The 17679-nt window shown below is 43.9% G+C and overlaps 1 protein-coding gene across 2 annotated transcripts; it reads right to left on the reverse strand.

The window, feature by feature from the left end:
* Positions 1–11842: 11842 nt before the first annotated feature.
* On the reverse strand, positions 11843–15015 carry LOC120066345 (actin, alpha cardiac muscle 1-like). 2 transcript variants are annotated; one of them, XM_039017660.1, is made up of 7 exons: positions 14887–15015; positions 14010–14120; positions 13742–13826; positions 13407–13568; positions 12815–13006; positions 12181–12362; positions 11843–11986 (listed from the first exon to the last, which is right to left on the reverse strand). In XM_039017660.1, the coding sequence occupies exons 1-7, from the start codon at positions 15013–15015 to the stop codon at positions 11843–11845; spliced, it is 1005 nt and encodes a 334-aa protein (XP_038873588.1). The 2 variants fall into 2 exon arrangements, with proteins under 2 accessions (XP_038873588.1, XP_038873587.1); XM_039017659.1 differs by having other exon boundaries at positions 14010–14249.
* Between the last annotated feature and the right edge of the window lie 2664 nt (positions 15016–17679).

Consider the following 17679-nt stretch of genomic DNA (forward strand, 5'->3'; position numbering starts at 1 on the left):
TTTCCATCGCATACACATTTTTCAGTCGTTGAGTCCATTGACTTACGGCTGTGGTTTGAGCCAATTGACCGTAATAATTTTCTGTGCAATCATTAACAGTACCCGTAACATTTGGTTTTTATCTTCCAGGTTGCAAGTTATGTGTAATACATTCTAAGTGAGCTGTGAGGAGTATAGGAGTGGACTAACTGGCCAACTGACCTGCAGAGGTCACTGGATGGTGTGACATCCAGCCGTTTGTCACAGTGATGCAGAGCCACCAGGATCTCTTCCAGATTAAAGGTGCCACCGCAAAAACCCTCTCATCTCTGTCTCCGTTGCTATGGAGGCCCTGCTTGGAAACCCCATGGGACCCTCAGCCACCGGTATAACAATGAAGAGGGGAGAGAACAAACTGCTTGCCTGCATAATATTGCATGCTTGAACAATGCTGCTGTCCAAAAGCTCACTGAAGAAACAAATCAATTAGAGCCGTACTGTAAACTCCTGGTAGGCTGCATAGTCTGCTGGGGATATTGGACTTGGTAAAAAATAATAATAATAAAGAAAATGAAACCAGATCTCAAAGGAGAAACACACCTTCTTGAGGGAGCGTGTCTAACAGAGGAGGAACGTTCATAGAACATCTGCTGCCTGCCAGGGCTTTTACTGCACTGATCCCTACCTGCAGGTCATGATCAAATGTGACAACATTTATGATGTACAGGATATGTACAGTACAAAATAAGTAACCACGTTTTTTTTTAAATCCCTCAGGGTTAAGTTTCTGAAGTTAAGGGTGGTGTTGGTATACAGTTGTCTCTTCTGTACTTAGATAATGAAATGTGGTATTGAATTTCTCAATGATGGTCCTCAGATCCCTTCAGTAGATCTGTACCTGACTGGTGCCTGAGAATTCAAACAGATGTCACCATCTACTACTGTAGGTCTACAATGGCACTATTATTATTGGGAAATATACCATTGGGAAATGAACTTCACATCTGCTAATCATTGTAGTCTTGTGAAAATGGGCATAAAATAAATGAAAGTGAATACACAAGGAATTGGCTGATCAGCTTGGAGCCACTGCCCTGGCTATAGCGATACAGTGTTCTATTTAACTCCATGGCTCTGGTGTACAAACAGCTTACAGCCTTGAATCTAGCCCAGTGACTTTGAAAGGACACAGATAAATGTGTCAGAAAGCTTTAAGTCGTGAGTTCCTCATCACCCTGCCTGCTTGCCAGCCAGCCAGCTAGCCACCTCTCTCTCTCTCTCTCTCTCTCTCTCTCTCTCTCTCTCTCTCCACACACTCTCCCCCACCCCAACTCCCCCCTCTCTTGTAGCCAAGATCGATTATTCATCATCCAGACGGAGTAACAAAACACCTCTCTGTCCTCCTCACCTTCATGTAAGAGTAGCAACGAGTGAGTGAATGAATCGCCAAAATAAAGTTGTGAAAAGGTGGAAAAATGGCCAGCTGTTTTGACCGAAGGTCAAAAAAACAATGTACACAGCGCCTGAGTCCCAAATGGCACCCCATCCCCTATATAGAGCACTTCTTCTGACAATGGCACATAGTGTCCAGGTCAAATATGGGGTGCCAGGTAGCCTAGCGGTTAAGAGTGTTGGTCCAATAACTGAAAGATCGCTGTTTCAAATCCTTGAGCTGACAAGGTCAAAAATCTCTTGATGTGGCCTTCAGTGAGGAACTACTGTAACTCTAGTTTCTCTGGATAAGAGCATCTGCTAAATGACAAAAATGTAAATGGTGCCATTTGGAATGCAAAACATTATCTCAGGGTGAGCAAGTTTTCTGTCAAGAGAGATTATGTCACAGATGTTTCAGCAACATTGACTGGATGGTAGGTGGTAACTGATTTCATATTTCTGACAACAATAATTTTTAAGTAGGCTAATATTTGACTTATTTATATCTGAGGACAAAAGTATTGCACTTGCCAGACTCCACTAATTTCATTGTACTATTGTGAAGTATAGTCTTGTTAGGAACAGCACAGTCTGGCGTTGCCATACCTTCAAAAGGAAAGCCTAGTTTGCCATGAGGCTAGGAACAGCACAGTCTGGCGTTGCCATACCTTCAAAAGGAAAGCCTAGTTTGCCATGAGGCTAGGAACAGCACAGTCTGGCGTTGCCATACCTTCAAAAGGAAAGCCTAGTTTGCCATGAGGCTAGGAACAGCACAGTCTGGCGTTGCCATACCTTCAAAAGGAAAGCCTAGTTTGCCATGAGGCTAGGAACAGCACAGTCTGGCGTTGCCATACCTTCAAAAGGAAAGCCTAGTTTGCCATGAGGCTAGGAACAGCACAGTCTGTCATTGCCATACCTTCAAAAGGAAAGCCTAGTTTGCCATGAGGCTAGGAACAGCACAGTCTGGCGTTGCCATACCTTCAAAAGGAAAGCCTAGTTTGCCATGAGGCTAGGAACAGCACAGTCTGGCGTTGCCATACCTTCAAAAGGAAAGCCTAGTTTGCCATGAGGCTAGGAACAGCACAGTCTGGCGTTGCCATACCTTCAAAAGGAAAGCCTAGTTTGCCATGAGGCTAGGAACAGCACAGTCTGGCGTTGCCATACCTTCAAAAGGAAAGCCTAGTTTGCCATGAGGCTAGGAACAGCACAGTCTGTCGTTGCCATACCTTCAAAAGGAAAGCCTAGTTTGCCATGAGGCTAGGAACAGCACAGTCTGTCGTTGCCATACCTTCAAAAGGAAAGCCTAGTTTACCATGAGGCTAGGAACAGCACAGTCTGTCGTTGCCATACCTTCAAAAGGAAAGCCTAGTTTGCCATGAGGCTAGGAACAGCACAGTCTGGCGTTGCCATACCTTCAAAAGGAAAGCCTAGTTTGCCATGAGGCTAGGAACAGCACAGTCTGGCGTTGCCATACCTTCAAAAGGAAAGCCTAGTTTGCCATGAGGCTAGGAACAGCACAGTCTGGCGTTGCCATACCTTCAAAAGGAAAGCCTAGTTTGCCATGAGGCTAGGAACAGCACAGTCTGGCGTTGCCATACCTTCAAAAGGAAAGCCTAGTTTGCCATGAGGCTAGGAACAGCACAGTCTGGCGTTGCCATACCTTCAAAAGGAAAGCCTAGTTTGCCATGAGGCTAGGAACAGCACAGTCTGGCGTTGCCATACCTTCAAAAGGAAAGCCTAGTTTGCCATGAGGCTAGGAACAGCACAGTCTGTCATTGCCATACCTTCAAAAGGAAAGCCTAGTTTGCCATGAGGCTAGGAACAGCACAGTCTGGCGTTGCCATACCTTCAAAAGGAAAGCCTAGTTTGCCATGAGGCTAGGAACAGCACAGTCTGGCGTTGCCATACCTTCAAAAGGAAAGCCTAGTTTGCCATGAGGCTAGGAACAGCACAGTCTGGCGTTGCCATACCTTCAAAAGGAAAGCCTAGTTTGCCATGAGGCTAGGAACAGCACAGTCTGGCGTTGCCATACCTTCAAAAGGAAAGCCTAGTTTGCCATGAGGCTAGGAACAGCACAGTCTGTCGTTGCCATACCTTCAAAAGGAAAGCCTAGTTTGCCATGAGGCTAGGAACAGCACAGTCTGTCGTTGCCATACCTTCAAAAGGAAATCCTAGTTTACCATGAGGCTAGGAACAGCACAGTCTGTCGTTGCCATACCTTCAAAAGGAAAGCCTAGTTTGCCATGAGGCTAGGAACAGCACAGTCTGGCGTTGCCATACCTTCAAAAGGAAAGCCTAGTTTGCCATGAGGCTAGGAACAGCACAGTCTGGCGTTGCCATACCTTCAAAAGGAAAGCCTAGTTTGCCATGAGGCTAGGAACAGCACAGTCTGGCGTTGCCATACCTTCAAAAGGAAAGCCTAGTTTGCCATGAGGCTAGGAACAGCACAGTCTGGCGTTGCCATACCTTCAAAAGGAAAGCCTAGTTTGCCATGAGGCTAGGAACAGCACAGTCTGGCGTTGCCATACCTTCAAAAGGAAAGCCTAGTTTGCCATGAGGCTAGGAACAGCACAGTCTGGCGTTGCCATACCTTCAAAAGGAAAGCCTAGTTTGCCATGAGGCTAGGAACAGCACAGTCTGGCGTTGCCATACCTTCAAAAGGAAAGCCTAGTTTGCCATGAGGCTAGGAACAGCACAGTCTGGCGTTGCCATACCTTCAAAAGGAAAGCCTAGTTTGCCATGAGGCTAGGAACAGCACAGTCTGTCGTTGCCATACCTTCAAAAGGAAAGCCTAGTTTACCATGAGGCTAGGAACAGCACAGTCTGGCGTTGCCATACCTTCAAAAGGAAAGCCTAGTTTGCCATGAGGCTAGGAACAGCACAGTCTGGCGTTGCCATACCTTCAAAAGGAAAGCCTAGTTTGCCATGAGGCTAGGAACAGCACAGTCTGGCGTTGCCATACCTTCAAAAGGAAAGCCTAGTTTGCCATGAGGCTAGGAACAGCACAGTCTGGCGTTGCCATACCTTCAAAAGGAAAGCCTAGTTTGCCATGAGGCTAGGAACAGCACAGTCTGGCGTTGCCATACCTTCAAAAGGAAAGCCTAGTTTGCCATGAGGCTAGGAACAGCACAGTCTGGCGTTGCCATACCTTCAAAAGGAAAGCCTAGTTTGCCATGAGGCTAGGAACAGCACAGTCTGTCATTGCCATACCTTCAAAAGGAAAGCCTAGTTTGCCATGAGGCTAGGAACAGCACAGTCTGGCGTTGCCATACCTTCAAAAGGAAAGCCTAGTTTGCCATGAGGCTAGGAACAGCACAGTCTGGCGTTGCCATACCTTCAAAAGGAAAGCCTAGTTTGCCATGAGGCTAGGAACAGCACAGTCTGGCGTTGCCATACCTTCAAAAAGGAAAGCCTAGTTTGCCATGAGGCTAGGAACAGCACAGTCTGGCGTTGCCATACCTTCAAAAGGAAAGCCTAGTTTGCCATGAGGCTAGGAACAGCACAGTCTGGCGTTGCCATACCTTCAAAAGGAAAGCCTAGTTTGCCATGAGGCTAGGAACAGCACAGTCTGTCGTTGCCATACCTTCAAAAGGAAAGCCTAGTTTACCATGAGGCTAGGAACAGCACAGTCTGTCGTTGCCATACCTTCAAAAGGAAAGCCTAGTTTGCCATGAGGCTAGGAACAGCACAGTCTGGCGTTGCCATACCTTCAAAAGGAAAGCCTAGTTTGCCATGAGGCTAGGAACAGCACAGTCTGGCGTTGCCATACCTTCAAAAGGAAAGCCTAGTTTGCCATGAGGCTAGGAACAGCACAGTCTGGCGTTGCCATACCTTCAAAAGGAAAGCCTAGTTTGCCATGAGGCTAGGAACAGCACAGTCTGGCGTTGCCATACCTTCAAAAGGAAAGCCTAGTTTGCCATGAGGCTAGGAACAGCACAGTCTGGCGTTGCCATACCTTCAAAAGGAAAGCCTAGTTTGCCATGAGGCTAGGAACAGCACAGTCTGGCGTTGCCATACCTTCAAAAGGAAAGCCTAGTTTGCCATGAGGCTAGGAACAGCACAGTCTGGCGTTGCCATACCTTCAAAAGGAAAGCCTAGTTTGCCATGAGGCTAGGAACAGCACAGTCTGGCGTTGCCATACCTTCAAAAGGAAAGCCTAGTTTGCCATGAGGCTAGGAACAGCACAGTCTGTCATTGCCATACCTTCAAAAGGAAAGCCTAGTTTGCCATGAGGCTAGGAACAGCACAGTCTGGCGTTGCCATACCTTCAAAAGGAAAGCCTAGTTTGCCATGAGGCTAGGAACAGCACAGTCTGGCGTTGCCATACCTTCAAAAGGAAAGCCTAGTTTGCCATGAGGCTAGGAACAGCACAGTCTGGCGTTGCCATACCTTCAAAAGGAAAGCCTAGTTTGCCATGAGGCTAGGAACAGCACAGTCTGGCGTTGCCATACCTTCAAAAGGAAAGCCTAGTTTGCCATGAGGCTAGGAACAGCACAGTCTGTCGTTGCCATACCTTCAAAAGGAAAGCCTAGTTTGCCATGAGGCTAGGAACAGCACAGTCTGTCGTTGCCATACCTTCAAAAGGAAAGCCTAGTTTACCATGAGGCTAGGAACAGCACAGTCTGTCGTTGCCATACCTTCAAAAGGAAAGCCTAGTTTGCCATGAGGCTAGGAACAGCACAGTCTGGCGTTGCCATACCTTCAAAAGGAAAGCCTAGTTTGCCATGAGGCTAGGAACAGCACAGTCTGTCATTGCCATACCTTCAAAAGGAAAGCCTAGTTTGCCATGAGGCTAGGAACAGCACAGTCTGGCGTTGCCATACCTTCAAAAGGAAAGCCTAGTTTGCCATGAGGCTAGGAACAGCACAGTCTGGCGTTGCCATACCTTCAAAAGGAAAGCCTAGTTTGCCATGAGGCTAGGAACAGCACAGTCTGGCGTTGCCATACCTTCAAAAGGAAAGCCTAGTTTGCCATGAGGCTAGGAACAGCACAGTCTGGCGTTGCCATACCTTCAAAAGGAAAGCCTAGTTTGCCATGAGGCTAGGAACAGCACAGTCTGGCGTTGCCATACCTTCAAAAGGAAAGCCTAGTTTACCATGAGGCTAGGAACAGCACAGTCTGTCGTTGCCATACCTTCAAAAGGAAAGCCTAGTTTGCCATGAGGCTAGGAACAGCACAGTCTGTCGTTGCCATACCTTCAAAAGGAAAGCCTAGTTTGCCATGAGGCTAGGAACAGCACAGTCTGGCGTTGCCATACCTTCAAAAGGAAAGCCTAGTTTGCCATGAGGCTAGGAACAGCACAGTCTGGCGTTGCCATACCTTCAAAAGGAAAGCCTAGTTTGCCATGAGGCTAGGAACAGCACAGTCTGTCGTTGCCATACCTTCAAAAGGAAAGCCTAGTTTGCCATGAGGCTAGGAACAGCACAGTCTGGCGTTGCCATACCTTCAAAAGGAAAGCCTAGTAACCAAAAAAGTGTTAAACAAATCAAAATATATTTTAGATTCTTCAAAGTAGCCACCCTTTGCCTTGATAACAGCTTTGCACACTCTTATCATTCTCTCAACCAGCTTCACCTAGAATGCTTTTCCAACAATCTTGAAGGAGTTCCCACATATGCTGAGCACTTGTTGGCTGCTTTTCCTTCACTCTGCATTCCAACTTCTCCCAAACAATATGAGGTCAGGTGACTGTGGAGGCCAGGTCATCTGATGCAGCACTCCATCACTCTCCTTCTTGGTCAAATAGCCCTTACACAGCCTGGAGGTGTGTTGGGTCATTATCCTGTCGAAAAACAAATGATAGTCCCACTAAGCGCAAACCAGATGGGATGGAAAATCGCTGCAGAACGCTGTGGTAGCCATGCTGGTTAAGTGTGCTTTGAATACTAAATAAATCACAGACAGTGTCACCAGCAAAGCACCCCCACACCATCACACCTCCTCCTCCATGCTTCACGGTGGGAACCACACATGCAGAAATCATCCGTTCACCTACTCTGCGTGTCACAAAAACACGGCAGTTGGAACCAAAATCTCAAATTTGGACTCATCAGACAAAAGGACAGATTTACACTGGTCTAATGTCCATTGCTCGTGTTTCTTGGCCCAAGCAAGTATCAACGAAGTCCTGATTCATGCAGTCTCCGCTGAACAGTTGATGTTGAGATGTGTCTGTTACTTGAACTCTATGAAGCATTTATTTGGGCTGCAATCTGAGGTGCAGTTAACTCTCATGTACTTATCCTCTGCTGCAGAGGTAACTCTGGGTCTTCCTTTCTTGTGGCGGTCCTCATGAGAGCCAATTTCATCATAGTGCTTGATGGTTTTTGCGACTGCACAGTTCTTCAAATTTTCCGGATTGACTGACCTTCATGTCTTAAAGTAATGATGGACTGTTGTTTCTCTTTGCTTATTTGAGCTGTTCTTGCCATAATATGGACTTGGTCTTTTACCAAATAGGGCTATCTTCTGTATACCACCCCTACCTTGTCACAACACAACTGATTGGTTCAAACGCATTAAGAAGGAAAGAAATTCCACAAATTAACTTTTAAAAAGGCACACCTGTTAATTGAAATGCATGGGAGGTGACTACTTCATGAAGCTGGTTAAGATAAGGATAAGAGTGTGCAGAGCTGTCATCAAGGCAAAGGGTGGCTACTTTGAATAATCTCAAAAATAAAATATATTTTGATTTGTTTAACACTTTTTTGGTTACTACATGATTCCATATGTGTTATTTCATATTGTTGATGTCTTCACTATTATTCTATAATGTAGATAATAGTAAAAAAAATAAAGAAAAATCCTTGAATGAGTAGGTGTGTCCAAACTTTTGACTGGCACTGTATATATAGTATATATATACATATAGATTTCCATATAGTATATATATATATATGTGTATATATGTATACAGTGCCAGTATGTATATATATACTGTATATATATATATATATATATATATATATATATATATATATATATATATATATACTATATGGAAATCTGTTTCAAAGTATTTCTACACATAATAGGGAGATACTGTATATGTGATCGTATACAAATGTAAACAAGTTTTGAAATTATTATGTTTTAGTCAAATGCTATACCCATCCTTTTGGGTTCTTGCAGTCAATGTGCATTCTTCAAATTATTTAAATTATGTTCTGGCCCCCTGACCATCCACTTAAGAAAAAATCGTCCCGAGGCTGAATCTAGTTTATGATCCCTGTCTTATTGCCTACCCAAATGAAACCACACATTTTAGAAATAACACTGTAGTTTTTCAAGTGACCATGATTTTGAAGTGAGACAGGGACAACTCAATAGGCTATTCAAATCAGTAATAGGCTAGTCTATAGGCTATACAAAATGTTAATCTAAATGTACTTATTCTGTACTTGAACTTCGATTCCATATACCAGACCCGTATTCTTTTTAGTTGTTGTTGTTTTTACATATAGCGATGAGAAAATAAAACAATAGCCTACCGCTTACCTTGAGAGATTGGAGCCGAGGGTATGCGACTTCTCTTCTCCTCCTCTAGCCTACGTCTTCACCTTCGTTTGGAGTGAAACCAAAAACTGCCAAAACTTTGAAGACTTCGTGGACTGGGTAAACCAATTCTAATGTTATTTTTCTCTCTGTTTTAAGTATCGTTTTCTGAAATGGAACGTGGTTTGCGCGCTACATCTGCTGAGCTCGCGCGCCCGGGGTATCGCAGGGAATGATGGGGTTTGGAAACAGGCGGCTGATAAACCGAGCAGAATAGAGTGGAGGAGAGGGGGAGCAGAGAGAGAGAGAGAGAGGGCTTCACGATGGAGGAGGGGTCGTTATTGCACCTGTCTTAACACCACAGCTAAGCTACAGTATGGACCCCAGGTGGAAATATTTCCCCCCTAATAATTCTGTTTTGTAATAGTTATATTCCCACATATTTTGTTTTACACACATAGACGAATAAAACAACATCATTAGATATTTACCAGGAACCTGCTGGGAATAGTATTAATTTAGTGTAATAAATGGTCATGAATATTACCTGTAACTTTATCTTTTCAACTCAAATCAATACAAATACAGCTTAATTTCTTAGTCTAGGCCTATAACATAGTTGTAAACAATGGTCAATATTTAAGAGTGATGCTTGAATTATAGAACCAAACATATGAAGAGAATTTCCTGTAACCATATTTTTTTTCAACTACAGTATAACATATTTGTAAACAATTCTAAAAATTCAAAACAACATTTTAATCATATACAGCATAGAACTACATACAGTATAATTTTATTTTAATGGGGATCGACCATAGATATGTAGACTACTGTACACCCAACCGGATTGGAACGGTGTCGTCTTCTGTAGCCTACATCCGCCTCTGTGGTCCCTTTCTCTTCCTGTTTGATTCCTTCCTTCCTGTGAGAGAGATGTGGTCGAGGGAAAATAAATCATCCCCCCCATCCCTGATACCTCCACCTTAATTTATCTTTAACTCCTCTACCCAGCCTGGAGAGGAGAGGCGAGACAGAAGTGGGTCAGAGGCTGCTGGGCTGGCTGGCTGCAGAACTAAGTTTGGCATCATAACCTTATGTTACAGTAGCTCGCTTCATGAGAAATCACAACCACTCACAGAGCAAGAAACTGAGAAGTAAGCCTGGGTTGTATTATAACCAAGCATACAGGTGAAGAAGTTCATGTCTGTCTAGCTGCTCAAAGAAAGACACACAGCTAAATGTGTTGTTTCCCCATTCTTCTATTGTTCTATTGTCAGTTGTGCCTATAATCACGACATTGTGGCCCTTGTCAACCGCACAAATATATAGAAGTCAATGGATTTGTCTAGAGATATTAGGGTACAGAAGCCCATTCTATACACAACTTAACTGTTATTTATTCAAAAAGTACATGGTACCTCCACAGTAATAACAAATTCATTGCATTTTTGTACTCTGAAATGTGAAATGAGGTGCAGCAATTTACAGGGTGGGATTAGTCTTATTTGTTATTTTCTTTTTCAGACAGCTTGCTAGACCAATCGAACAATTTACATAACAGTCAAATAAAATGTTATTGGTCGCATACACATATTTAGCAGATGTTATTGCGGGTGTAGTAAAATGCTGTTTTCAACACAGAATTGCAAATGTATTCATGTCTATAAATTAAAAATCTCTGTGGAAGATAGTTTTTTCCAAGTGAAGTGCAAATTCACTGTAGTGCACTACTTTTGACTAGGGCGCTGCTCAAAAGTAGTGCACTAAGCTACTGTCGAAAGTGGTGCACTATACAGGAAACAGGATTTCAGAAGTAACCCAAGTCAGATAATCAAGATGCTCTCGTGTTCCCTGGACAGTAGTACTGCAATCTCCCTCTGATTGGTACCACGTGAAGAAGCAGACGTGACACTTCCATTCCCTTTTCAGCAGGAAATATAGCATGTAGCAGAGTGTCGTTAGAAAGAAACGTCCATGGTACATACCGCCTCTGTCCTAGATTGCAATTGCATGTCTTCTTCTCGTGTTGGGAGGATGGAGACGACAGTGCATGTCTACACTGCTACTACATTTGGCTGTGGCTCCAAATATTATCTAACCTGTAGTACAGATGAAATAATATTCTCTGTATGTTGATGTATCTGTTGCCTGCAACATATTTGACTGTGTTTGTCATCATATAGCTAGTGTGCAAACAACAACCAAGAGCTTATTGAACGGGTCGTAGCGAGTGACTTCACCGCCCTGAAAAGACTAACTTCTGCCACCCAGTGGGCGTTGCGTCACATTACAGTATATTTCAACTGGGACCTCATCAACATCAAACTAAACATCAAACCCAAACCACTTCATTTGATGTGTAGTTGTAATGTAAATGTATGGAGTCCACTCAGATAATAATGGAAGTATATTAGCATTTTCTTTTTCTATGTTTGAAAAAGCTTTCAACAGAAAATGTCAAATGTCATACGTGTAAATAATATATAAGCATATCCCAGAATGTCTAATTAGTGGAATGGAAAAACAGTTACTCTCCATGCTCTGTGACATCTATTAACACTGTAGACTTGTGATTGTGCAAAATTGTCCTGGAAGAAGCCATTTTTGTCAAACTACTTTTGATGAACCTGATTATACTACGTTTCATAAGGTCACATAGGCAACTGCACAGGGAAGTCAAAAGGCAGAATTCATTTATTTAGCAATATCAAATCAAATTTTATTGGTCACATACACGTGTTTAGCAGATGTTATTGCGGGTGTAGGGAAATGCTTGTAAATATCCTGATAGTCCGATGACCCATAATACAGATTGCACAAATAGTAAACAAATACAATGGGTCGTTTGTGGGGATTAGAGACACATGAGAAAAACAGAGAGCAATGATTTTAGGGCAGGAAGAGAGTCGAGATAGGAGGAGAGGGTAATTTAGAAGCACTTCCTGTGGACGATTGAGGGCCCGGCCTCCTCATACTCGTCTTTGCTGATCCACATGGCCTGGAAGGTGGACAGGGAGGCCAGGATGGAGCCGCCGATCCAGACAGAGTATTTACGCTCAGGGGGGGCAATCATCTACAGGGAGCGATAGTCAGCGGTTAGGACCGAGTCAAGATTGGTTTTTATGCAAAGTCAAGTGTCTATACTAATCAAACTTTGCTTCACCAAGGATACTTTGAAACTTTTTCCTCAAAGTACTTTCAGGTTCATCACTGTTAAATAATTGACTCACAGTAATTGGATGGTTACAAGGCATATATTATACATACCTTGATTTTCATAGTGCTGGGGGCCAGGGCTGTGATTTCCTTCTGCATGCGGTCACCAATACCAGGGTACATGGTGGTACCGCCAGACAAGACGTTGTTGGCGTACAGGTCCTTACGGATGTCAATGTCACACTTCATGATGCCGTTGTATGTGGTCTCATGGATACCAGCAGACTCCATACCTATGGGGATAACAAATAACAAAATAACAAATACACCCATATTCTGAACTGCATACCTATGGGGATAACAGTCTTGGGCTAGAGAATAGAGAAACAGAGCAATGGATTCTGAGCCTTGTCATGTGTAGTGAAGCCTCCGTTGGAAAAGAGAGGATAAAACCAAACCACAAACTTCATAAGTAAGATATAATAGACAATGAAATAATGACACATAGAGTACTCTCGTGAAAATTATATCAATAAATATCCTTCATGAATGATCCATATGGAGACTTTTCCTTCCTCTTATCCTGCATGATCTTAAATACATTAGTGTGCTACAGCACAGAATATCTAGCCTGGTCCCAGATATATTTGTGTTGTCTTGACAACAGCCATATAGGAGTTGACAAGACAAACTGATCTGGGACCAGGCTATAGAACATTGTGAAGTTGTAAGAATTTGTACTGACCGATGAAGGAGGGCTGGAAGAGGGTCTCTGGGCAACGGAACCTCTCGTTACCGATGGTGATGACCTGTCCGTCGGGCAACTCGTATGACTTCTCCAGGGAGGAGGAGGAGGCAGCGGTGGCCATCTCATTCTCAAAGTCCAGAGCCACGTAGCACAGCTTCTCCTTGATGTCACGCACAATCTCTCTCTCAGCTATGGGATTCAAATATAGCATTGAGTTTGTGAGATCATGTTGCCAACCGTGGACAGGCATAAAGGAAGAAACGGTAACGGTAGGGGGGGACCTTAACCTATGTGTCAATTCTAACTACACTGATCAGGCTCTTCTACAGGCACAGTCACTACACTAGGAAAATAATGAAGGATTGCAGTTACTCTATTTTGCCAATAGGATACACTGTAAGATAATGAGAGATCAACAAAGGTGACAAGATGCAATTAAACAAAAAAATCAAGTGTTGACACATCCTATAAACTGGGTGAAAGGTGACATTTTTTATGATACTATTAGAAGGTACAAAATAAACATTTCTGTCAATATCGATATAGTTGTAGATGAGTTTGGTTGTATCTAAAAGGTCTCCATGGTTACCGGTGGTAACGAAAGAGTATCCTCTCTCAGTGAGGATCTTCATCAGATAATCAGTCAGGTCTCTGCCAGCCAAGTCCAGTCTCATGATGGCGTGGGGCAAGGCGTAACCCTCATACACTGGCACGTTGTGGGTCACACCATCACCAGCGTCCAGCACAATACCTGCACAGGTGAGACACATTGGTACAAACACACTGACGAGCATCATAGTGGTCAATGCCAGGGTTGTGGGTTTTTCATTCCTGCTGGTGCCAAATATTCTAAAATGTATGCATTCGCTGTACCGGAAGTCACTTTTTTACAGGAATCAGTTTTGGGTTAGGAGGCGCACTCACCTGTTGTACGACCAGAGGCATACAGAGACAGCACAGCCTGGATGGCCACATACATAGCTGGCACATTGAAGGTCTCAAACATGATCTGCCAGGAAGAAAACCCCACGGCTTTAGAAAACAGGCTCATAAATCCATTATTTGGCAATGCACCTAATAATAATATAACGCAAATATAATAATATCATCAATCAACATTAGTTATGTTGTAATGCTCAACAGCATAAGATTGCCAGCCAGGTAATTGGATTAATTAAGGCAGGTGACCCACCTGGGTCATCTTCTCCCTGTTGGCCTTGGGGTTGAGGGGGGCCTCAGTGAGCAGGACGGGGTGCTCTTCAGGGGCCACACGCAGCTCATTGTAGAAGGTGTGATGCCAGATCTTCTCCATGTCGTCCCAGTTAGTGATGATGCCATGCTCAATGGGGTACTTGAGGGTCAGGATACCTCTCTTGCTCTGGGCCTCGTCTCCTACATAGGAGTCCTTCTGACCCATACCCACCATCACACCCTGCAGGGGAAGAGAGAAACAGGCAAGGCTCATTCATATGCACAGTAGGTACAGGTCACAGCAGGGAGGACGGGTTTGTGTAATGACTGGAGAGGAATTAGTGGAATGGTATCAAATACATCAAACACATGGTCTCCAGGTGTTTGATACCATTCCATTTACTCCGTTCTAGCCATTATTATGAGCAGTTCTCCCCTCAGCAGCCTCCTGTGGTCCAGATGTGAACGTGAACAGCAACAGACACATATTGATCTGCAAATGAAACACACGGTCTGGTTTCCCAGACCCAGGTTAAACCTACTAAACTAAAAAGCATGCTCAATAGAGAATCTACATTGAAAGTGTTTTTTTTTTGTCCAGGTCTAGGCTTCATCTGGGTTCAGGAAACTTGCCCGTACTGTAGTCTGAGTTCCAGTCTGTTTGTGCCATCATGCCAACTCCTTTTCACTCGTCGTCATGCCATGTTTGGCTTGGTAATGACAGCAATGTAGTTGTCAAGAGCACAAACAGATCTGAGCCCAGGTTAGCCATACTGTAGGAGCAATGACCGACTAACAATAGTGTTGCGGCTCTATTTCAGGAATGACCCTCTGATTGACATGGAAGGGTAGTAGAGGAGAGTAAGATGGGGTCTGACCTGATGACGGGGGCGCCCCACAATAGAGGGGAACACTGCCCTGGGGGCATCGTCACCGGCAAAGCCAGCCTTCACCAGTCCTGAGCCGTTGTCGCATACCAAGGCTGTTGTCTCTTCCTCGTCACACATGGTTGAGTCCGGTTACTGTAGGCCTACACACACACGCACACACACACACGCACACACACACACGCACACACACACACGCACACACACGCACGCACACACACACACACACAGACACACACACACCAAACAGACCAGTTGTCAGGTGTGTCAGAGTGCAATGTGTTTCACGCATGGCATATGGTAGTAACAAAACAAGGTATTACCGCATTAAAGAGTATACTTTTTAGCCAGTAGTTCTGAAAGTAGCGCTCACGAGTGGTCCCTGAAAATTGCATACTACGTCACATATGTGCAGATATGTGCACCATGTCATTGCTCTCTCTCTCTCTGTCTGCTGTGCGTGCATGATGTGACTCTTGCTAGCTGTCACTCAAGTGGCGAGGGACTGAAGCTCATTGGTTTAAATTTAATTACTAGGTTGCTGGCTCACATGGGGGAAAATGTAGGGAAAATGGAGAAGCACAGCTTCCAGAAAAACAGTCGCTTTCAAACTAGGGTTTTTGTGGCTAATTGATGTAAAACAGTAATTCTGCTCATAGATTATGCATGTATGAACTACACATTGACACATCCAGCCTAAAGCGGGAAGTTTAAAAAAGGCTTAATAGTTGCCAAAGTTCCGGAACATGTCTTTAACAGTAGCTGCCCTTCCCATTGTGGTCTCATTCTGTAGCAGTGTCTGTCTGTCTGTCTGTCTGTCTGTCTGTCTGTCTGTCTGTCTGTCTGTCTGTCTGTCTGTCTGTCTGTCTGTCTGTCTGTCTGTCTGTCTGTCTGTCTGTCTGTCTGTCTGTCTGTCTGTCTGTCTGTCTGTCTGTCTGTCTGTCTGTCTGTCTGTCTGTCTGTCTGTCTGTCTGTCTGTCTGTCTGTCTGTCTGTCTGTCTGTCTGTCTGTCTGTGCTGACTGTCTGTGCTGTTCTTATTGCTGTTCTCATATGCCATGCTGGACACAACTCACTTTTAGTTGACTGACCAATGATTTGACTGACTAACTGTTATGTTATTGTAATGTACAAAACAGAGGACAGTGTTACATTTTAATCGCTTTAAGTGCTTAAAAGGTATTTCTGTGTTGGTCCTAACCAACAGCCTAAAACACAGTCAAAATAAGTTCTTAAAAATATATTAAAGCAAGGACTTGTATTGCGTTTCCTATCCACATTAGCAGTGTGGTTGTGAGATCACTTATATATTAACATCATCTGTCAGAAAATGCTTGAATGGCTCTTTTTCTCTTATATTTGGTATTTGGTATTTTATTAATAAGATCCCCAGTAGCTGTTGCAAAATGTGTTAAAGTATAAATGATACGAATAGATTACATAGTCATGTGTGGTAATTATGATAAAGCCACTGATCGTAAGTCGCTATGGATGAGAGAATAGCGTCTCCCAAATGACTAGCGTAAATGTAATACTATGAGATAAATTACTATTACGGTAATCCCATAATCCCATTGAAACAGAGAATTGCATGTGTGCAGGACTTACCCTGGAGAGCTGGACAGGAGGCGAGGTGTTACAGTCCCTTGAAAGAGAGAGAGACGAGAGGAGAGTGCGCCTGGCTCACCTGCTCTCTGAATTTAAATAGGAATACGCAGGACCCATGCCATCACATACCTTCAAAACCTCAGGCCTTTTTAGGAGACATTGTCACCCTTACAAACCAATGCGGAACTGAAAAGCACAAACACACGCACACATACATGCACATACACATACACACACACGTGCACACACACTCACTCAAGAGTCTCATTTGGCCTCTGATAATTTATAGCTGGTTGGCGGAGCCCTGGTCTATAGTTGGACAACTGGAAGACAGGTTGATGATGCGTCTGCAGAGAAAGGCATGTTGGAGGCCACTATAAATAAGGTCTGGTGCATCAGTCATAATGGAGATATGGCCTTTGTCTGTCTGTCTGTATGTCTGTCTGTAATTCAGACACAGTGTTACAGCCAACCAACCAGAGACAAGTGACAACGCAAAGCCTTTATGGAACCCCCGCCAGGCCTTCAAAGGACGTTTCAGAGACTCAGTAGCAATGGGAGTGGACAATAGTCATATAAAGACATACAATGACAAGATTGTTTTAACCAATATAAATGTAGGACATACTTTAACAAACCAAAATAAACATCTATGGTGACTGTGTAACCGATGTGAAATGGCTAGCTAGTTAGCGGTGCACGCTAGTAGTGGTCAAAAGGTGACGTCCCTCACTCTGAGACATTGAAGTGGTTGTTTCCCTTGCTTTTATGGAGCGATGGTTGTTGATGTGTTCAGAGGGTCCCTGTTTCATTCCCAGGTTGGGACAAGGAGAGGGAAGGAAGTAACACAGTTACAACTGCTCAGTGTTCAATGACCAGAGAATGTTTCCCCCAAGCTTGGGCTTGATTCCTTCCAATGAAGTTAATTGAATTCTGTCATGTCAATGAGGGAAATTGGAATTTCAATTTACTGCCTGAATTTATCCCAACCCTGATGTTCCTACAGTAAAATTATTGTCCTCATAGCCTGTCAATGAAGTAAGTCTTTACACAGAGGTGAACCACAGTGACAACAGACTCTATTCCATACTGACCCTCGTTGACCACAGCTACTGTAACCTGGTTACCAGGTCTCATATTAAACCACAGACCAGAGGAAGTTGTTCAGAAGGAGATGA

This window comes from Salvelinus namaycush, chromosome 21 (genome assembly GCF_016432855.1).
Source record: "Salvelinus namaycush isolate Seneca chromosome 21, SaNama_1.0, whole genome shotgun sequence".
Classification (NCBI taxonomy): Eukaryota; Metazoa; Chordata; class Actinopteri; order Salmoniformes; family Salmonidae; genus Salvelinus; species Salvelinus namaycush.

What these genes read in the sequence shown, in the direction of transcription:
- LOC120066345 (XM_039017659.1), bottom strand. Translation starts at nt 15,015, where the DNA reads ATGTGTGACGAGGAAGAGACAACAGCCTTGGTATGCGACAACGGCTCA. An exon ending in TGCCTCTGGTCGTACAACAG is followed by an intron (nt 13,569 to 13,741) that starts GTGAGTGCGCCT and finishes TCACCTGTGCAG; the next exon opens with GTATTGTGCTGGACGCTGGT. An exon ending in CCAGCACTATGAAAATCAAG is followed by an intron (nt 11,987 to 12,180) that starts GTATGTATAATA and finishes CGCTCCCTGTAG; the next exon opens with ATGATTGCCCCCCCTGAGCG.